Source organism: Ranitomeya variabilis, chromosome 4, assembly GCF_051348905.1.
Source record: "Ranitomeya variabilis isolate aRanVar5 chromosome 4, aRanVar5.hap1, whole genome shotgun sequence".
Lineage (NCBI taxonomy): Eukaryota > Metazoa > Chordata > Amphibia > Anura > Dendrobatidae > Ranitomeya > Ranitomeya variabilis.
In genome coordinates this window covers 461,827,212-461,850,641 of record NC_135235.1, presented here as the reverse complement: position 1 = coordinate 461,850,641, position 23,430 = coordinate 461,827,212, and the positions used below count along the sequence as shown (strand labels likewise).

General features: G+C 42.3%; 1 protein-coding gene across 1 annotated transcript in view; it reads right to left on the bottom strand.

Moving 5' to 3' along the window:
* Window positions 1–3,909: 3,909 nt before the first annotated feature.
* Window positions 3,910–23,430, bottom strand: part of DNTTIP1 (deoxynucleotidyltransferase terminal interacting protein 1) — a 32,133-nt gene continuing 12,612 nt past the window's right edge. Inside the window, exons 6-13 of the mRNA XM_077251670.1 lie at window positions 17,499–17,555; window positions 17,363–17,424; window positions 16,022–16,067; window positions 7,067–7,125; window positions 6,189–6,249; window positions 5,127–5,198; window positions 4,975–5,030; window positions 3,910–4,845 (exon numbers count right to left, since the gene is read on the bottom strand). Of these exons, the coding sequence (XP_077107785.1) occupies window positions 4,737–4,845; window positions 4,975–5,030; window positions 5,127–5,198; window positions 6,189–6,249; window positions 7,067–7,125; window positions 16,022–16,067; window positions 17,363–17,424; window positions 17,499–17,555 (522 nt within the window). The 3' untranslated portion in view covers window positions 3,910–4,736. The remainder of the gene's footprint in view (window positions 4,846–4,974; window positions 5,031–5,126; window positions 5,199–6,188; window positions 6,250–7,066; window positions 7,126–16,021; window positions 16,068–17,362; window positions 17,425–17,498; window positions 17,556–23,430) is intronic.

The window sequence follows — 23,430 nt, the reverse complement described above, 5'->3', positions numbered from 1 at the left end:
TTGTCTACTTATATTATAGTCTTTATTGACTTTTCTATGGATTAACCCCAGGGATGTGGTTGTGCTGTTTTTGTATTGTTTTTAATCATTTTTGCGTGTTTCTGTATGTCACGGAGTTAATAAATTTATACCTTTTTGCAAAAAATATTTTTTTCTGGAGTGCACCATTTCCATGCATTGATCTTTTTTCTTTTTTCTGGCACATTTCCGTTCATGCATGGTGCTGCACCCATCTACAGGTCATTTATGCCTATCTGTGTAGTGCACCTATACCTTTTGTAGAAACCCCCCACAAATGACACCATTTTGGAAACTAGACCCCCCAAGGAACTAATCTAGATGTGTGGTGAGCACTTTGAACCCCCAAGTGCTTCACAGAAGTTTATAACGTAGAGCTGTAAAAATAAAAAAATCATTTGTTTCACAAAAATCAACTTTTCACCCCCAATTTTTTATTTTCCCAAGGGTAACAGAACAAATTGGACCACAAAAGTTATTGAGCAATTTGTCCTGAGTATGCTGATACCCCGTATGTGGGGATAAACCACTGTTTGGGCGCATGGCAGAGCTCTGAAGGGAAGGAGCGCCAGATTTTACTGTTATGGTTTGCAGGTGCCATGACCCACTGGGAGAGCCCATGAGGTGCCAAAACAGCAGAACCCTTCATAAGTGACTCCATTTTACGAACTACACCACTCAATCACTTCATCTAGGGGTGCAGTGATGATATTGACGCCATGGGTGTGTCACAGAATTTTATACCATTGAGCAGTGAGAACAAAATAACTACATTTTTATCACAAAAATTTTGTTTTAGCCAAAGATTTTACATTTTCACACAAGAAGTGGGTAAAAATGGCAACAAAATTTGTCCCACAATTTCTACTGAACGTGCAATACCCCATATGTGGCTGTACAGTGCTACTTAGCCATGTGGAGAGACTTGGGAGGGACCGAGTGCTATTTGCCTATTGAAGTGAATGGGTCTGTGCACGTTAGTGTGTTTCCACGGACTGTGTGTCTGTGGGCAAAACACGCTCACATGCCCATTTTTTTAAATGTCAGCATGGGCCATAAAACGTCCCACACACGTGCATACACATAACACACATGGATGTTATCCATGTGATACGCATCGGAACCGGGGAAAAAGCATCATAGTAAGCGCTGTTCCCCGGCGCCGGGTGCTGACCACAAGGGAGAATGATGAGAGTTACATTTAAGTAATAAAAGAGACAACAGGCGGCGGCTGATGAGACTATTACTCCCATCAGCCTACCCCTGTTGCTGCTAATAACAGTGACAGCAGGAGCGGCAGATGTACTATTTTTTCTGACTTGAACGCCCCGCCCTTCACCATGCTGTGATTTTAATTATATCCAAACCCATTTGGTTCCGACCTTCCTATAAATGCAGGCTTTACCATGACATTAGCCAGAGGTAAGTTTTCACACTAGGCAGTTAGGTCAGGGACCCATCCGATCCATGAGATTATCTTGACGTTTGGTGGATGGGCTCACATTTTTTGGCCAAATTTTGTGCTAAGCATCTCATGTGTTTTTCATAGATTTCACAAGCCATTATGCTATTCACATTTCATGTATTGCACATTCCCTTGCTTTAGTACAGTTGAGTGCAGCCATTGATCTATTTGCTATGTAAGTTGTTTTTGGTTATGCACCAGTTCAGACTAGTTCTCTGTTTAGTCAGTTTACCATTACTTGCTATGTCTAGCTCTCCTCTACCAGTGCTGCCAGCTCTGCTGTATACCCTCTACCCACTCTGACTGCCCTGAGATGAAATATGTATGTAATCATTGTCAAGCTTCTGCCCAAGGCAAGATGGCCAAAGGCGAAACAGGAGAGAGAGGAAGCTCTGCCACTAGTGAAGGATATAAGGGGGTACACCTGATACTTGCCCTGAGCCACCCTGGCAGGTTCTTTCACCCCGTGCAGAGATCACGTTCCTATCCCTGTCTTACCTGAAGTACCACCCTGCTTAGTGAGTAGGACAGCAGGAATACTAGTCCTGCTCTACTGTAAAGACAGAGGGAAAATAGTCAGGGATAAAAGAAAACCGTAATCATACAAAACCACTCACAAACAATTGAGTGGGAAATAAGGATGGAAAGGATGAGGCAAGACAAATAGGAACAGGGACTAGGGAGACACACACAAACCAACTACATTCAGATATCTCTGAAACAGCTCCAAACGCCTGCTCCTTTCTCAGTTCACTCCTCCAGCTCCAAACCAGGTAGATGCAAGCTATCACTGGCAATAACTGGTGTTTAGCGAAGAGTAAACCAGAGGGAAGTGATGAACTCTGAGAACAGCTGAGACAACTAAGGACGGAGAGCCATGGAGGACAAACAGGATTGTTTAACCCTTGAAAGAACAGAGCAAGGAAAACCTGAACTGCTAATAAGAAGGTGAATCAGTTCTAACCAGCACAGATTTACGTGTAACCAAAGTGTTTTTACGGTCTACAATGTTGCAGCATCCCGTGAAAATCACACATCTCTGCTCAACTCCCTGCACTTTGTAAATAAACAGTAGCTTAAAGGCCTTTTAGAGATCATTTCATCTTCAACTTGGTTAACTGTTCACAATAACAGTAATTTTGACCAGGGGTGCCCAAACTTTTACATATTGCTGTACGCAGCTCAGCAGTGAGCGAATCAAACTGTCATTACATGTCTCACACTGAGAAGGCCTGTTCTAAAGGTACCGTCACATTAAGCGACGCTGCAGCGATATAGACAACGATGCCGATCGCTGCAGCGTCGCTGTTTCGTCGTTGTGTGGTCGCTGGAGAGCTGTCACACAGACAGCTCTCCAGCGACCAACGATGCCGAAGTCCCCGGGTAACCAGGGTAAACATCGGGTTACTAAGCGCAGGGCCGCGCTTAGTAACCCGATGTTTACCCTGGTTACCAGTGTAACTGTAAAAAAAAACAAACACTACATACTTACATTTCGGTGTCTGTCGCGTCCCCCGGCGTCCTCTTCCCTGCACTGTGTAAGCGCCGGCCCTAAAGCAGAGCGGTGACATCACCGCTGTGCTGTGCTTTATGGCCGGCCGGCGCTGACACAGTGCAGGGAAGCGGACGCCGGGGGACGCGACAGACACCGGAATGTAAGTATGTAGTGTTTTTTTTTTTTTCATTTACACTGGTAACCAGGGTTAACATCGGGTTACTAAGCGCGGCCCTGCGCTTAGTAACCCGATGTTTAGCCTGGTTACCAGTGAAGACATCGCTGAATCCGTGTCACACACACCGATCCAGCGATGACAGCGGGTGATCCAGCGACGAAATAAGCTGCTGGCCTTCTAGCTCCGACCAACGATGTCACAGCAGGATCCAGATCGCTGCTGCGTGTCAAACACAACGATATCGCTATCCAGGACGCTGCAACGTCACAGATCGTTATCGTTGTTAAGTTGTTCAGTGTGAAGGTACCTTAAATCTATTGTGGGGGCGTGTTCTTTTCCCAGTATGTCACTGATGATTGATCAAAGTCATGCAGGGGAAGAAGCACACACTCCCAAACAAAAAACTGAAGTAACACCCCCTTGGGTGTATTGAATATATTACAAATGTTCGTCAAACATAACGAATGATGATTCATTTCACAGAACGAGCTGAGAATGTTTCATTATGGTCAAGATTAACCATTTTATTTTTGCTGTATATGCTCCCTTTTAATGCTCTGATACAGTTTACTGCTTTATATCTACTCATAGAATGGGACTTATTCATAATTCTAGAAAAGCTTTCAAGTATGTCAGATTTAACAGCATAGTCCTAGGACATCACACCTCTATCCAAGCAATAAGTCACTGATTCCCGTTCAGGACTGATACACTAATGGAAATATCTGGAATCAAGATTGAAATTCACACAAGTGGCTCCTGACTGTTCATTCCTATGTCATTATCTGCTATTAAAATAGAAGAACAGTGCAGTAGCATAAAGGAATATTTTTATTAGGACTCATTCACGACGTGCATTGTCTTCGTCAGGCCGGATGCTCACGAACCGGATTTACCGCATTCAATACATTTCTATTGATGCAATTGCTCTTGCGGAGATGAAATTGACATGCTGTGGTCTGGAAAGATGAGTCACATGTCAGTCTCCGCGGGTGATCGGCGGACGCATAAATGCACAGCGTCAAACCCGCAGCAACTCTGTATCGTGGGCACATACCCTTATAGGTGAAAAAAAAAAAAAAAAAAAAGGATTTTCTTCAGTATTTGGTCAATGTGTCAGTTATCACCCTGAGGGTTCTATCAGGAATATTCTCATCTGCCCCAGAAATAAACAAATTGCAAAGCTTCTCCTACCCATTACATTGTAAAAAACAGACAGCAAAGATGGCATCTGTATGTTGTCTGTGCTTTTTACAGACCCACAGACATGTATGGGTGATTTTCATGTGTGGACATGTCTCCGTGATTGTTTTGTAGACATCTGGTCCGCTGAAAACTACAAAATTGTGAACAGCCCCAAAATCTATAATGGGTGTGTATTCCATCAGTGAAATATGAATAGAACATGTACGTGGGAAACACAGCCGAACGAGACCTTTGTGTAGGTACAGACATTTGTATTTTCAGTCCATGAGGACGGGACACTATAGTAGCCTAATGTGCTAGTTCACATGTCATAAATCCAACTCGACTACGTCATCAGCACCTATAGACTTGTGCAGAAACGGTTAATGAGACATCTACTCCTGCTCTGTTCTCATGAGCTCCATGTACTTTCTCATCTTCTCCATCATCCATGGAGGAGCAGTAAATGGCTTCAGCTCATCCAGCCGCAGCTCCCTGCAGTCTCTGTAGGATATCGATAAGAATCGGGGAACAAGTCAATCAAGATGCAAATGAAAAAAAAACATAATATAAAGTAGAAGGCTGACATTTTGCAACTTGTGCATAGTTTTCTACCACTGGTATCCATAGTACCTGTATTCATCTGTGTTTGACAACTCAAGGATATCTGCTTCCAAAAGTATATACACCTGCAACATAAAACGTATGAACAGTCAGATCTCATAGTAATAAACTGCACGGAGGGCATATGCAGTAAGGTATATGCAGCTAGCTCAGAAATGTACCATTTTACCACCGGTAGCTCTCATGTACTGATTTTCTGTCAACCACTGTTTGTCCTGAGGGTCAACTGTATACTGCAAGAGAAACAAAACAACTATAACTTTGGTGAAATGTCTTTATGTGGGTTTACTTTTCAAAATGGTTTATGCAAAATTGGTGGGCCATTTATATGGATACACCTGGGTGGGCCATTTATAAAGCTGCATTAAAAAATGGCCGACTTCAAAATGGCCGCCATTGTCAACAACCATCTTGAAAGGTTTCCCCCCCCTCCCATATACTAATGTGCCACAAACAGGAAGTTGATATCACCAACCATTCCCATTTTATTTAGGTGTATCCATATAAACGGCCCACCCTGTATTATAAATTATATATGCATGATTAGATTACATATAACTGAACATGCTTTTAGAAAGTTTTCCCCAACATGAAAAGTCACCCGTATCAGACTACTTTTTAGTGAACTTTGTCCCTCAGAAAGCAGAGTTATATCCAATATGGCTATTATTACTCTTTTCAAAAGTTGCTGTGATCCAGCATTCATAGTGTGTGGCCGTTATAAAGAAGTAGTGAGCAGTGTAGCTGTGAATTCAGCACTATGTGGAGTTAAAATACTTTCTAGAAAGCAGCAGAACCATATATGCGTGTCCTGTTCCTTTTTCTCTCTCACTCGGCTTCTCCCTTGCCCCTCTCTACAGACTTCAATAGGCAACTTTATTTTGATACCATAGGAAGCTGAAAATCAGCCTGTTTTCTTTTTTTTACTAAAATACACTACAGTAATTTGGGGTTCAGGAGGCTAGAAGGGAATAAAAAGTAGCTAGTAAGTGGAGTAAAAAGTATATTTCTCTAAACCCATATATTAAAAGTATTGTTACTACTGTTTTATGCACAGTTTGGTGCATATATGATCAGCTTTATTTCTCTATTCCTAAGCTCCAGATCTCGTACTTAACTGGCACAGCTATCCATCTAACATATTCTGAGATTTGACTACGGCTAGCTATGGATGCATACGGCTTTATTGCAGACACTCATTCTTTATTCCAGGCTTTACATACCTTAAAAAGCTGTGGGTGTTTTAGATAAATCCGGCCCCTGGTCCCTCCCATTCCTAAAGCCCTAAAGGAGAAAAAAAAACACTGATAAACATTATATACATAAGTACTGTGGCACAGTTTTAGGCAGGTGTGGAAAAAATGCTACAAAGTAAGAATAGTGATAATAGTTTATCTTTATGAATTAACAAAATGTAAAGTGAACGAACAAAAGAAAAATATACATCACATCAATATTTGGTGTAACCACCTTTTGCCTTCAAGCCAGCATTCATTCTTCTAGGTAGACTGGCACAAAGGTTTAAGAAACCTGGCAGGGAGGTTGGTCTAAACATCTTGGAGAACCAACCTCAGATCTGCTGTGGATGTGTTAATCATTCCGTCTCTTCAAGCTGAGAAATCCAGACTGGTACTGATCCATAATGCTGTACCATCTGGGAGGTGTCGGATAAGCTTCAAACTTATTCTGCAGCAGGATATTTACCCAAATCTACAAGCAATGCCATCAAGAGCTATTTTCAGCGTAAAAAAGATCAAGGAGTCCTGGAAGTGTTAATATGGCCCCCACAGAGCCCTGATCTCAACATCGAGTCTGCCTGGGATCACATGGAGGGACAGTGGGATTTACACAAGCCTACATCCAAAGATCTGTGGTAGTTCTCCAAGATGTTTGGAACAACCTCCCTGCCAAATGCCTTGTGACACTCTGTGCAAGTCTACCTAGAAAAATGAGGCTATTTTGAAGGCAAAATTGCATTGCTAATTGATAAAAATAAACTATTAACACCTCTTTTTATAGCATTCTTACTTTTCAGCATATATCAACTACTGCCTAAGAATTTTGCACAGTATTATATATGATTAAATTAAATCCTTCTTACTTATTAGCCCGTGATCCCAGCACAAAGTGGGTTGCATCATTGAGTCTTGCTGGATCCCACTATAATAAAATAAATACATTTTAAAAAAGTTTAAAGGGTGGACTAAGTGTTTTCTCACTACCAATTATACTTTATAGACCATGTTCCCAGTTGCAGGGTGAAACTGATTGGATGTTTCTAGAAAAACCTTTTATTTTTGCTTTCAGTATTAATTGCTACAGACATAAAAAAAAAAAAAAAAGATTACTCTTATATATGAATAATTGCTAACGCAACACATTAACCCTTTCCTGATATATAAAGCTAACTAAATGACTCGTATCAGTGTGCCAGGCTGCAGAGCTGCTATATATTTACAGGCCCTCTACCTATGGCTATCATGGGGTTTCAGTTTCAGGGGGGTGATATGCAATTTTTTTTTTATTCCATAGCACTCGGATCAATGTTATATAACATATGACCGTGCGGATGACCGCGGGAAGTGCGGATGACCGTGTTTTCCTCACAGAATGTGTCTCTGAAAAAAAAAAAAAAAAAAAAAAAAACGCTGCTGCAATTTCACTCCAGAATCCGATGGGTGCGAGGAGAAAAAAAAAATTTAAACAATATGAGGCCACATGGAGCCACAGTACAGCATTCAATATTGCTCCAGTCTTCCTCATACACCAGGGTTCTCTATGAGAAAACCGCTGCCAGACTTCTGGCAGTGGTTTATTTCCCGAAGAACAAAATGACTGGCCATCAGAAATAAAGGTGGGAGAACTGCTGAGATTGGTGAATTCAGCCATCATTAGTCTTAGGCTTCTTTCACACTAGCGTCGGGCTCGGCCCGTCGCTGTGCGTCGGGCCGACGTTCCCGACTCTAGCATTGTCTCCGCCGCACAACGGGGGCAGCGGATGCATTTTTCCAGCGCATCCGCTGCCCCATTGTGAGCTGCGGGGAAGCGCGGGGAGGTGGGGGCGGAGTTCCGGCCGCGCATGCGCGGTCGGAAAAAGCGGACCGTCGTGAGCAAAAAACGTTACATGTAGCGTTTTTTGCTCCCGACGGTCCGCCACTGCACGACGCATCCGTCGCACGACGGGTGCGACGTGTGGCAATCCGTCACAATGCGTCGCTTAATGTTAATCAATGGCGAAAAAACGCATCCTGCAAACACTTTTGCAGGATGCGTTTTTTTGGCAAAACGACGCATTGTGACGGAATGCAGTTAACGCTAGTGTGAAAGTAGCCTTAATGTATGGGAGACCCTAAGACATGTCAGGCTATGGATACATTTATACTGTGAAGACGCCATGACTGCCAGTTTCTAGAACTCTTGCAGTGCTAAAGGCCATCATCTAATTCTCTGGGGTAGATGACATTGTAGCGGAGCAGAACTGGCAGTACCTAATGGTCCAGGTACTGTGTTTGGTTCTGGACCAGTCAGATCTTGATGGGAGCATCCTGAGCACATACTATTTAAAAAGTGTCGTCCTGTTTTATGACATTGAAGGCCTGTCCATAGGAGAAGTCATCAATAACAAAACTGTGGGGGTCTGACTTCCTCACCGATCAGCTGATATCAGTTCGGTGGTGACCCGATGAAAACACAGAATGGAGCTGAACAACACAGTCCCATTCGATAGGTATCAGCCAGTGTAAAGTACCATCAGCCGATTCTCCTGAATAGCAGCCGTCACAGGCAGGAATACTGGTATCATTAATAGAGTGTGAGAAGGAACATTTAGATGGAACTTTTACTAAGGAGAAGATAAAATATAAGCCGCAGTCTGTTCGGCCTACACACAGGTGACCGGGCCACTGAGAGCGGCATGGTCCACCTGTTAAGTCAAAATTAGGCTATCACATCAAAAAGAACAGTACAGGCCATCTGTCCAGGTTAAGGTCAACTCATGTTAAACCACATTGAACAAAGCTTTACTGTTCAGCAACAGTCAATGTTTAACCCTTTCACCCCAATGCCTGTTTTCACCTTCCTGAACAAGCCAATTTTTACAATTCTGACCAGTGTCACTTTATGAGGTTATAACTCTGGAACGCTTCAACGGATCCCACTGATTTGGAGACTGTTTTCTCGTGACATATTGCACTTTATGACAGTTGTTAAATTTCTTTGATATGACTTGCGTTTATTTGTGAAAAAAAAAAAAAAAAGGGAAATTTGGTAAAAAAAATTTGAGAATTTCTCAATTTTCAAACTTTTAATTTTTATGCCCTTAAATCAGAGCGTCGTGTCACACAAAATAGTTAATAAATAACATAACATTTCCCACATGTCTACATTACATTATCAAAATTCTGGAAACTTTTTTTTTTGTTGTTGTTAGGAAGTTATAAGGGTTAAAAGTTGACCAGCGATTTCTCGTTTTTAACAACAAAATTTGCAAAACCTTTTTTTTTTTTTTTTTTTTTTTAGGGACCACATTACATTTGAAGTGACTTTGAGGAGTCTATATGGCTGAAAATACCCAAAAGTGACACCATTCTAAAAACTGCACCCCTCAAGGTGCTCAAAACGACATTTAAGAAGTTTATTTCTACTGGCTAACACGGTACCAAGATATATTTATTTCCTGTATCAAGAAGTTTATTAACATTTACCTTTCTTTCACAAAAAATTTCCTTTAGACCTAATTTTTTTTTTAATTTAGCAAGGGTACCAGGAGAAAATGGATGATACATTTTGTTGTGCAATTTCTCCTGAGAATACTGATACTCCATATGTGGGGAAAATGTAAAGTTAGCTGGCATAATTAGTGGACGCCATGTCATCTTTGGAGAGCCCCTGATGTGCCTAAACAGTGGAAGTCCCCAACAAGTGACACCATTTTGGAAATTAGACCCCTTATGGAACTTTTCTAGATGTGTATTGAGCACCTGGAACCCACAGGTGCTTCACAGAAGTTTATAAAGTTAAGCTGTGAAAATTTAAAAAAAAAAAAAAAAAAACACAACATTTTTCACACAAAAATCTCTTTTAGCTCCAAATTTTGCATTTTAAATAAGGGTAACAAGAGAAATTGCTCCAAACAATTTGTTGTGCAATTTCTTCTGAGTATGCTGATACCCTATATGTGGAGGAAAACTACTGTTTGGGCACACGGCAGAGCTCGGAAGGGAAGGAGCCCCATTTGACTTTTTGAATGTAAAATATGCTGGAATAATTAGCGGATGCCTTGTCGCGTTTGAAGAGCCCCTGATGTGCCTAAACAGTGGAAATCACCCACAAGTGACACCATTTTGGAAACTAGACCCCTTTGGGACCTTATCTAGATGTGTACCGAGCACCTTGAAGCCCCAGGTGCTTCACAGAAGTTTATAACGTTAAGCTGTGAAAATTAAAGAATTTAAAAAAAAAAAATCATTTTTCCCACATAAATCTTTATTTAGCTACAATTTTTGTATTTTCACAAGGGCAAAAAGAGAAAATTGACCCCAAAGTTTGTTGTGCAATTTCCCGGATTTCACAGATACCCCATATCTGGTCGAAAACTACTTTGGGGGCACAGTGCAAAGCTCAGAATGGAAGTAGCGCCATATTACAGTGCAGATTTTGCTGCGTTTGTTCTGTCTGAATCACGTATTTCAGAGATTTACACGGAAACCCTGGTGTAAGCGCAGAGAGCAGGATAAATGTGCACCAAGCCCTACTGCGATCTTTGGGAGGAAGAATGAAAAAAAATAAAACTAATTCTTCACATGCTGTTGAATTATTTTTTCCGCCATTCCTTGTGCGGTATAAGTGATTAGGCGACTTTATTCTTCGGGTCGGTGCGATTACAGCGATACCAGATGTATATCGAGATTTTATGCTTGGCAGCTGTCACACACTAAAAGACTCTCTTTGATGCAAAAACTAGTTTTCGCAAAATAATTTTTACATATTTTGGCCCACAGAGTCAAGTGATGGCTTGTTTTTTTTAGGGAGGAGCTGACGCTTTTATTGGTAACATTTTCGGACACATGACATTTTTTGATCGCTTTCTATCTTGATTTTTGGGAGACAGAATGAACAAACACCAGCAATTCAGGAATTGCTTTTTTTTTTTTTATATACCGTTCTGTGTGTGGTAGAATTGGTAAGACAGCTTTATTCTTCGGGTCAGTACGATTATGGCGATACCTCATTTATATCTTTTTTTATGTTTTGGCGCTTTTACACAATAAAAACTATTATATAGAAAAAATAATTATTTTTGCATCACTTTATTCTGAGAGCTATAACTTTTCTATTTTCCTGCTGATGGAGCTGTATGATGGCTTGTTTTTTGCTGGACAAGATGACGTTTTCAGCGGTACCATTTTTATTTACATCCGTCTTTTTGATCGCGATTTATTACACTTTTTGTTCAGTGGTATGAAAATAAAGCATTGTTTTTTGTTTATTTTTTTATGGTGTTCATTGAAGGGGTTAACTAGTGGGACAGTTTTATAGACTGTGTCGTTATGGACACGGCGATACCAAATATGTGTACTTTTATTGTTTTGTTTTTTTTTTATTTACATAAATGTATTTATTGGAAACATTTTGTTTTTTGTTTTTCCCTTTGGGGATTTTTTTTTTTTTTTTACACTTTTTAATATTTTTTTTTACTTTTCACATTGCCCCAGGATGGGACATCACTGTATGGTGTCAGGTTGCTGATCGGATACTCTGCACTGCAGAGTATCACATCAGCATCTGACAGGCAGGGAAGGAGGCATGTCAGCGCCTACTCAGCAGGTGCTCACAAGCCACCTTCCCTGCAGGACCCTGAAGGACTCCATGGCCATCTTGCGGCCGGGGGTCTCCATAGAGACAATCAGGACAACGCGATCGCATCGCTTGCCCTTTACGCCTTAGTACACTCTCTGCAGGGCAGACCAGCATCTCTATCGGAATGTATGTTTAGCACGGCAGGAAGTGTGATCAGACCAGCACATGCGACTGTCCACAGTCAAAGTGAGCAAGCTCACATTCATTAAAATGAACCAGGTATAGATTCCACAGGACTTGTCCATACCTTTGGCTGAATTGAGGAGTATACTGGCTGTACCCAGCCATAATGTCGCTAGAATTATGATCTCCTAACTATCTGGACAGGCTTAAAAGGATGATCTACTTACCTTCCACAATAACTTCAACAAGTTGCACCCAACCATCAATCTCGCTCTCAATATCCCAAAGTCTGAAGTACATTTTCTGGACACGAGGCCCCATATACATCAAAGACAATACCATACAAACATCAATTTACCATAAACACACAGGATGTTCTGTGTATCTTAGGCTACTTTCACACTTGCGTCGTTTGGCATCCGTCGCAATGCGTCGTTTTGGGGAAAAAACGGATCCTGCAAATGTGCCCGTAGGATGCGTTTTTTTTGCCCATAGATTTGTATTGCCGACGGATCGCGACGTATGGCCACACGTTCCATACGTTGTGCACTGGATGCGTCGTGTTTTGGCGGACCGTCGGCACGAAAAAACGTTCAAGGGAACGTTTTTTTGTACGTCGGGTCCGCCATTTCCTACCGCGCATGCGCGGCCGGAACTCCACCCCCTCCCGGACCGGGACTTTACAATGGGCAGCGGATGCGTTGAAAAACTGCATCCACTGCCCACGTTGTGCCAAATTTTCACAACGTGCGTCGGTACGTCGCGCCGACGCTTAGCGACGGACCCATACCGACGCAAGTGTGAAAGAAGCCTTAGCTGGAACAGCCTTCATGCACGACACAAAAAATCCATAATCAACAGTCAAGCTCTGAGATACACTGTTCAGACAGTGAGAATACAAAACTACACCTGGCATCTCTGAGGAATACATTCCTACACAAGGATACCCTCACTGGTAATAGATGAACAGATCCAAAACCCAAGAAGCAGCCTCCTGGACTAGAAAACAGAGGGAGAAAAGGGAGCCTCTTATGGTCACATACAACTCCCGCGTGAGCATATTAAGGAAAATTGTTACAGATCTTCAACCCATAGGGACTAGAGGCTGACAGAAATATTCCTAAATCTACTATTCCACTCCAAAAAACATCCCCCTAACTTAAGGAATCTCTTGTCAGCAGTGTCCGGTCATCAATATCATAGATGGGAACATTCCCCTGCAACAGTTAAAATGCAAGACTTGTACTCGCTTATTAACAACAAAAACAGTCCACATATCCAGCACAAATCAGGACTATAATATCATGGATGTCTTTTCATGTGCATCTTCCAATGTGATGTACGTGATACAATGTACAATGTGCCCTGGAGGAACATATATAGGGTAAACTAAACAAAAACTACAAACAAAGATGAATCTACCAATTTCCTTCTATGATGGAATCACTGACTGGGTGGATCAGGGAAATGCGGTAGATATAGTGTATCTCGACTTCAGCAAAGCATTTGATAAAGTATCTCATACTATCCTTATTGAAAAAATGACCAAGTATGGGATTGACAAGGTTATGGTTAGATGGATTCATAACTGGCTCAGTGATCATACTCAAAAAGTGGTAATAAATGGTTGCACATCCAACTGGAAAAGTGTTTCAAGTGGGATACCATAAGGCTCTGCCCTGGCTCCAGTGTTGTTCAACATTTTTATAAATGATCTTGATAAGGTGCAGTGCAGCGGGGTTGGTTCAGTGTGAAAGATAGTGACCACAGGAAAAGTTCACAACAAATGTATTTTAATGTCAACACTCACACAGTGTACAGCATACAGCATCCTCCGGATCGCAGCCGGGAAACAAAAGTCCGTGGAAGTCCGGTTGCAGAGGGTGATGGTACCACCGCATCAAGCTGCGGGGTGCCAGGAGTTTGCTCTGCTGGCTCTGTGTTAACTCACAGGTTGAGCTTCTGCAGAGCCATCTACTCCGCAAGTTGCAAACTCCAAATTGACACACTCAACCCTCTACTGCAGGGGTTTTAACAATCAACCTGTGGCCTTAGGCAACATGGAAAACCCGGCCGGGGGAGGAAACGGACCGCCCAGCAAGCTTCCTGTCGTCCGTTTCAAAAATAAAAGCCCGTGGGAGGTTTTCCTAAATCTGCCCTTGACAAATAGCTTGCCCAAGACTACACCTACTTTTATTCTGCATTGCTACGTCTGTGACTGCAATGCACTCCCGCATCCTCAATATGTTTCTGAGGGCATCCTGGGGGACCACATACCATCCCTCGCAAATAACACTGGTCGCTGCCTCACAAAGGGAACTGAAGGTAAAATAAAATTTGCAGACCATGCAAAGCTAGGAGGGATAGCCAACACTAGAGAAGACAGAGAAAGGATTCAGAAGGATCTAGATAAGCTTGAACAATGGGCAGCGACTAACAGAATGGTATTTAGTGGAGAAATGCAAGATTGTACATCTGGGCAAGAAAAACTAAAATTACATCTATAGAATGGGAGGAACAGACCTAAGCAACAGCATGTGTGAAAAAGACTTGGGTATACTAATTGATCACAGACTGCATATGAGTCAATATAGTGATGCAGCAGTAACAAAGGCAAACACAGTTCTAGGATGTATTAAGAGAAGCATAAAGTCTAGATCATGTGAAGTAATTATCCCCCTCTACTCCTCCTTGGTCAGGCCTCATCTGGAATACTGTGACCACTTATGGGTACATTTAAAAAAAAAAAAAAGACATTGAAAAACAGAAGCAAGTTCAGAGAAGAGCTACCAGGATTGTGAACGGACTGCAAAGTATGTCCTACAAGGAACGGTTAAAGGATCTGGGAATGTTTAGCTTGCAAAAAAGAAGGCTAAGAGGAGACTTAATAGCTGTCTACAAATATCTGAAGGGCTGTCACAGTGTGGAGGGAGCTTCCTTATTCTCAATTTAACATAGAAACATGAGAAGCAATGGAATGAAACTGAAAGAAGATACAGATTAGATATTAGAAAAAACTTTTTGACAGTGAGGGTGATCAATGAGTGGAATAGGCTGCTATGAGAGGTGGTGAGTTCTTCTTCAATGGAAGTCTTCAGAGGCTGGACAGACATCTGTCTGAGATGGTTTAGTGAATCCTGCATTGAGCAGGGGGTTGGACACGATGACCCTGGAGGTCCCTTCTAACTTTAACATTCTATGATTCTACCAGGTGCACTATAAGGAATGAGCTGGACACACCGGTAGAGAAACATTTCTCTGGACCTAAACACAGTATGACAGAGTGAAAAATATTAAATACTGAAAGGTCATTTTAAGGAGAGAGAAAAATCTAGGAATTCAAGTTGATAAGGATGTTTAGGTCTTTGGAAATGAGAGTCAAACTAACATCTGGACTTCAGTCTCTCTACTTGGACACAATTCACACCTCCACTATGATGACTGCAGATCACCAAACTCCTAAGCCATCACTCCCACCACGTCTCCATCTGTAACAAAAAACTTTGCACTTTATTTGTAAAGTGCTGCGGAATATGTTGGCCCTGTATGAAAAAAACTGTATATTATTATTTTATAACCTTGGTTCATCTTTAAGAGGCATAACCCCTTCTACAAATGTCCTGTTGTAATATCTCCTTTTCTCAGTAATGCATTTGTAAACATGCCTGATGAAGGAGCCTCCGTGCTCGGAAAGCTTGCAGACATAATTTTCCGGGATAGCCAATAAAACATATCACTTCTAGAATACTTTTGTCATTTTGGGTATTTGCATTTTTTTTCTGGCTAACATGGTACCACAATATAATAATGTTTTTATTGTACACCAGCTGCAAAACACATGTATCTCAGGTCCTCCATGTAGAACAATGTTCCCCAACTCCGGTCCTCAAGAGCCACCAACAGGTCATGTTTTCAAGATTTCCTTAGTATTGCCCAGGTGATAATTGCATCACCTTCACAGGCAATAATTCCATCACCTGTGAAATACTAAAGAAATCATGAAGACATGACCTGTTGGTGGCTCTTGAGGACTGGAGTTGGGGAACACTGATGTAGAAGATGCTTAGAACTTTACCTTTGGCCCTTCACGTCTGATAGGATCACCAGCTTTGGGTTTTAAACTGCAAAATGAACAAAGCAAATAAAATCAGTCCACATACAGCCATTTTATCCTCCATAACTAACTACTTGAAGAACATTTTATTATTATTTAGCTTTGCTATTTTTCCTCCCCTTCTTAAAAAAAAAAAAAAAAAGGGGTTCCAGTAGTCAAGCAAGGAAAACTATAAGCTTGTTTGTGACGTGAGCTGTAGTTTTTATCTTTACCATTCTGGGGTCTGGAAAACATTCTGATATTTTTATTGCTTGTTTTTGAGAGGTGACAGCTTTTTTTCCCATCAGATCTATCACTGCTGAGTACAATTTGTAGATTCTCCTAAATTTATGTCTGGCATGAAATCTAGTTAATAGTGATGAGCGAAGGTGCTGGGATAAGGTGTTATCCGAGCATGTTTGGGTGCTAACCGAGTGTCTTCGGTGTGCTCGAATAATATGGCGCAACACACGCAGGGGTTACCCGTTTGTTAGGCAATCACTGCATATGTTGTGACTGTCGACAGCAGTGAGACATGCAGCCGTGGGGACTCAAACATATTATTCGACAACGCCTAAGATACTCAGTTAACACCTTATCCAAGCACCTTCGCTCATCACTATTAGTTAACCATTTTGGCCAATGGCAGCATCTACAGGAAACCAACATGTTATTAGACTATCCCATCTCTCATTTTCTCCACCAAGCATATCCCCTATAGCTATCCAGAGCCTCCAACTGTTCAAAAAAGCTCAGTTTTTAAAAAAACCTATTGGAAATGTTATTTTACTGAGGGCAAACATAGGGATTCAGAAGGTGTTGTCTGAGAAGTGGACGGGGTTTAAAGATAACTTTGATTGCAGCAGTGAGCCTCTAAGTTACTTCCTTCAATCTGCGGCGTGGCTTGGCCAAGTAACATGTTTGGAATCACAGTCATTGGACTAACCTGGAGAATAATAATGTTGTCAGCTCATTTTTACAGCACAATGAACAGCGGAAAAACAAAACTCAACACATGACGGTATCACAGGTGCTTTACCCCCATTTCTACACACTTTGAATTATCCTGTTTTCCACTTCCTTGTATGGTAAAATGAATGAAGTCAATCAAAACCATAACTCGCCCAAAAGAAATAAAAAAAAGTTATGGATATGGAAGAAGGGGAGGAAAAAATGGAAGCCTGAACACGAAAAAAACATAACAAAAATCAAGGAGGTAACGGGCTCTGCTTCATTGCGTTGCAGAACTGGTCGAGCAGTGAACCATTGGGGTCCCACACATGTAATTCGGCCGAGGCCGATGAGATGACTATTCATACTCACGATGTAAGTCCTGAGGAATTGCGCTCATATAATGAGCTTTGTCCCGGGGGGCGCCCCTTTCTCTGTAATAGAAACACAATTTTCATATCCCCTTCTAATGAAGACTTAATTAGCAACCTTTTAGCTTGTTTACTACCTTTTTGGGGACAGGACTCCTCCGCAGAAATGACTCATCTTCCGCTATTCTTGTTCTCTGAAGAAAGAGAAGAACAATAAGTATTAAAGTGGGTGGACTCAAGTTCATAAATGGGTACACTGCTAAGTGCTTGTAAAAACAAAGACTTTACAAGTTACCTCTTATTAAAAATCTGCTCGCTCCCCTTATACCAAGAGCCAAAACGTTTTTTTATTTTTCCGTCAATATGGCCATGTGAGGGCTTGTTTTTTGCGGGACGAGATGTATTTTTGAATGACACCATTGGTTTTACTATATCATGTACTTGGAAACAGGAAAAAAATGCGGTGAAGTTGCAAAAAAAAAAAAAAGTGCAATTCCACAACTGCGTTTTTGGATTTTTTTTTTACCATGTTCACCAAATGCTAAAACTGACCGGCCTTTATGATTCTCCAGGTCATTACAAGTTCGTAGATAGCAAACATGTCTAGGTTCTTTTTTTTGTTTAAATGGAGAAAAAAAGTGTGTTAAAAAAAAAAAAAATAATAATGCGTCATTTTCTGAGACCCATAGTGTCTCCATTTTTCGTTATCTGTGACTGGTTGAGAGCTTATTTTTTGCATGCCGAGATAACGTTTTTAAAGAGAACCTGTCAGCCGGATTGTGCACAGTAACCTACACACAGTGTCAGGTTGCCGCTGTTATACTGATTAAAATGATACCTGGTTGATTAAATCCGTCTTGTGGTTGTTTCTTAGCCCCTTCATGACCTTGGGATTTTCCATTTTTCCGTGTTCGTTTTTTGCTCCCCTCCTTCCCAGAGCCATAACTTTTTAATTTTTCCGTCAATATGACCATGTGAGGGCTTATTTTTTGCGAAACAAGTTGTACTTTTGAACGTGGATTTAGCACGTCGTGTACTAGAAAACGGGAAAAAAATTCCAAGTGCTGTGAAATTGCAAAAAAAGTGCAGTCCCACACTTGTTTTTTTGTTTGGCTTTTTTGCTAGGTTCACTAAATGCTAAAACTGACCTACCATTATGATTCTCCGAGTTCTACGAGTTCATAGACACCAAACATGACTAAAAATAAATAAATAAATAAAAAAATTGCGCCATTTTTCGATACTCGTAGCGTCTCCATTTTTCATGATCTGGGGTCGGTTGAAGGCTTATTTTTTGCGTGCCGAGCTGGCGCTTTTAATGATACCATTTCGGTGCAGATACGTTCTTTTGATCGCCCGTTATTGCATTTTAATGCAATGTCGCGGCAACAAAAAAAAATGTAATTCTGGCGTTTCAAATTTTTTTCTCGCTATGCTGTTTAGCGATCAGGTTAATGCTTTTTTTTTTATTGATAGATCGGGCGATTCTGAACGCGGCGATACCAAATATGTGTAGGTTTCTTTTTTTTTTATTGATTTATTTTGAATGGGGCGAAAGGGGGGTGATTTAAACTTATGTTTTTTTTACTTTTTTTTTTTTTTTTTTTTTTACTTTTGCCATGCTTCAATAGCCTCCATAGGAGGTGTTACAGAACCCCCCCAGCACCAAGAATATGTTATGCAGTATATGTATGTATAATAGGTTCCATGTGAAATGCATCAGTCCACAGGCTGCGCCCCTGGACAAGATATTCTCCTTCTGACCTCCCCACCTTTGTAATTCCCACAGTAAAGGTACCTTCACACGAAACGACTTTACAACGAGAACGACAACGATCCGTGACGTTGCAGCGTCCCGGATAGCGATATCGTTGTGTTTGACACGCAGCAGCGATCTGGATCCTGCTGTGATATCGCTGGTCGTTGATTAAAGTTCAGAACTTTCTTTGGTCGTCAGATCGGCGTGTATCGTCGTGTTTGACAGCAAAAGCAACGATGCCAGCAATGTTTTACATGGAGCTAACGACCTGTGAGAACGATAAGTGCGTCACCGCTACGTCACAGGATCGCTCCTGCTTCGTTCTGGAGCTGCTGTGTTTGACATCTCTCCAGCGATGTAAACAGCGACGCTGCAGCGATCAGATAGTTGTCGTTCTCATTGTAAAGTCGTTTCGTGTGAAGGTACCTTTAATATCGGCAGGCTCCGGCCACCTGCGGCTATTGTAATGTATGTCTGGCCTGCTGTTTTTCTATTGGCCTGCCCTGTGTATCTGTGTTATATATGCTGTGTGCTGCGAATAAAGTGTTAGTAAAGGTACCTTCACACTGAGCAACTTTCCAACGAGAACGATAGCGATCCGTAACGTTGTAGCGTCCTGGATAGCGATCTCGTTGTGTGTGTCACGCAGCAGCGATCAGGATCCCGCTGTGATATCGTTGGTCGGAGCTAGAAGTCCAGAACTTTATTTTGTCGCTGGATCACCCGCTGTCATCGCTGGATCGGTGTGTGTGACATCGATCCAGCGATGTGTTCACTTGTAACCGGCACTGACAGTCAGTGCGGGAAGCCGCCGGCGAGGGACGTGACAGACACCGGAATGTAAGTATGTAGTGTTTTGTTTTTTTTTACATTTACAATGGTAATCAGGGTAAACATCGGGTTACTAAGCGCGGCCCTGCGTTTAGTAACCCGATGTTTACCCTGGTTACCCGGGGACTTCGGCATCGTTGGTCGCTGGAGAGCTGTCTGTGTGACTGACAGCTCTCCAGCGACCACACAACGACTTACCAACGATCACGGCCAGGTCATATCGCTGGTCGTGATCATTGGTAAATCGTTTAGTGTAACGGTACCTTTAGACTGGAAATACGTGGAGTAGCAGTCAGCTTTTATATGCTCTCATGTAATCAAGGAATTCCAGCCAGCGTCCTTCATTCAGACTCCAGCAAAAGAAAAAGGGGACTTCCTGAAACACGGGGTGGTACTGAAAGAGGTACCCCAGTTTGGTAGACCCCGTTACAGGAGGCTAGAAGCTGGCACAACTCGATCGCCTCTGCTACATAGCAGCGATCATCAGATCGCTTCTATGCAGCAGAAATGCAGGTGTGCTATGAGCGCCGACCACAGGGTGGCACTCACAGCTACCGGCGATCAGTAGCCACCGAGGTCTCAAGGACCTCTATTGTTACTCTGCAGAAGCATCGGCGACCCCCGATCATGTGATGGGGGTCGGCGATGCGCTCATTTCCGACCGGAAGCGCCAGTTAAATGCCGCTGTCTGCCTTTGACAGCGGCATTTAACTGGTTAATAGCGGCGGGTGAATCGCGATTTCACCCGCCGCTATTGCGGGCACATGTCAGCTGTTCAAAACAGCTGACATGTCCCGGCTTTGATGCGGGCTCACCGCCAGAGCCCTGCGTCAAAGCGGGGTGTCTGACCTCGGACGTACTACCCTGTCCGAGGTCAGAAAGGGGTTAATCTTTATTAATTTATTTCTTGATCTTTATTTTCAGTTTTGTGTTAATGATATGCTCGTGCCCTGAGGCGGGGTATGTGATGCTCTGATTAGGTATTCATAATGCAGACAGCTGACTGGTCACTGATCCCTCAGTGACCTGCCCCCTAGTTTGCATAATGAATACCATCACATACTGAATTAAAAAAACGCTTTTGCAGTGGTTACTGTGCAGTTAATAATCCCTTTCCCAGATTTACTTGAGCGAGGGAAAAAAAAAAGTAATTTTGAAAATGGAGCATGAGCAGTAGCAGCTATCAGTTTGTATAGAGATCTGATAGCTGCTATTGCGCCATCTTGCTGGAGAAAAGATTAAAAAAAAAGAAAAGGGGATCTCCTCCTCCAAGATGGCGCCGCTAATCAGAGCACCACATACACCAGCCCCGCCTTAGGGTACGAGAATCTCATTAACACAAACCTGAAAGTAAAGATTAAGAAACAGCCACAAGATGGATTTCAACAATCAAAATATCACTGTAATCAGTATAACGGCGCCAACCTAACACTGTGTGTAGGTTACTGTGCACAATCCTGCTGACAGGTTCCCTTTAATGATACCATTTTGGTGCAGATACGTTCTTTTGATCACCCGTTATTGCATTTTAATGCAATGTTGCGACGACCAAAAAACGAAATTCTGTTGTTTTTACTTTTTTTTTCTCTGAGCTGTTTACCGGTCGGATTAATTATTTTTATTGCTTGATAGATCGGGTGATTCTGAAAGCGGCAATACCAAATATGTGTATTTTTTATTTTTTAATTGTTTTATTTTGAATGAGGCAAATGGGGGTGATTTGAACTTTTATATTTTTTTAATATTTTTAAAAACATTCTTTTTGTCTTTACTTTTTGCATGTCTCAATAGCTGCAGTTGTCTGATCGCCTCTGCTACACACAGATGATCAGATCTGTCAAATTGACAGCGGAATTTAACGGGTTAACAGATGCGGGTGGATCGCGATTCCACCCACAGCTGTTAGAGGCACATGTTAGATGTTCAAAACAGCTGACATGTGCCGAGAAAGATGTCGGCTCTTCGCCGGAGCCCACATCAAAGGGAGAGACACAACATGCGCAGTACATGTATGGCACATGTCGTGAAGGGGTTAAAGGGAATTTGTCACCGCATTTGACCCATCTAAGACTATTAATATGGACATACAGGTTATAGACTTCTAAAAGATGTCCTACCTGTATGCCTTATGGATCATGCATGCCATGTTGTGAAAAAAAAAATAAAAATCAGCTTTTATCCAATTTTGTAAATTACATCTTCCAGGCTATGGGAAGGTCGTTGCCCAGAAGATACTTCTATCTCTGTACTGTATCTCCATATATCTGACCTCCCACCAGTATCACTGTCCCTGTGACATCGGCCGCTTGAGAGGAAATTTTGTGCGTGTGTCTTCCTGTCCTGTTCTTTCATCCACAGTGTTGCACCCTTCTATGGATATAGGTATCAAGTGCCTTCTGCGCAGGAGCAGTTACTAGTGTGGCCCGACGCACGTGTGGTAATGCACAGGCGAGAGATTTCCTCCCAGTCAGCCGACATCACAGGGACAGAGTGTCGTTAGTGGGAGGCGAGATATATGGACATAAAGAATGGAGCCAAAGTTATCATCCAGGCAATGTCCTGCCCATAGCCTGGAAGAGAGGCTTTCCATCAGGCCTGGCGTCCCCTGAAGGATGTTGTGTAGCCCGCGTAGCTGTACGGGATGTGCCGGCTCCTTCCTGTATTCATTCGCGTCTTTCATAGGAGGCACAGGAATCCTCGTCAGCCCCCGGCGTGCAGTGGTGTGATTAGGACAACACGCTGGTGATGTCATCACTGCTGCTGGCCGGCACCTCAGCAGCAAAGCACTGCAGGAGCGGAGACGGTGTGAGAGTAACCGCTCCATATCACTGTGGATAACGGGGGAGGGGGTTCATGTTGTTATGAGGGCACATAATAGGGGGACAATGGTGAAAGAGGGCACAGTTTTGCGAGAAGCAGTGAAGGTGGGGGTTACTTTATTCAAAAAGGCAGTGGGGGATGTTTTGCAGATGGGCACTGTGTGTGGAGATATTTTTCAGAGGGGCAGCATGTGTGGGGGTGATAATTTGGAGAGGGGCAGTTTGCAGGGGATATTTTGAAGAGGGGCAGTGTGTGAGGGTGATATTTTGCAGAGGGGCAGTGTGTGGGGGATATTTTTTGAAGAGGGTAGTGTTGGAGGGGATATTTTGCGCAGGAAGCACAGTGAGGGACACAGCATGGGAGTTATTTTTTATTCATGGGGCAGTGTAATGATATTTACATTCTTAAGGGCACCATGTCAGGAAGTGCTGCAGAAGACCAGAGCACAGACGAGTTCTGGGCATGGCGTCTGTGCTACATGGAGACAAAAAGGGATGGCAACAACTTCAATCAGAGAAGATGTCAAATATAAAAGAACCAGGGAATAAATATTTGTTTGTGATCCGGTCTCGTCAGTGCAGTGGTTCTTGTATGGTCCACAGTCTGATGACTGTTAATAACTCTCAGTATCTCCTTACCATTGTTAAAGACATACTGTG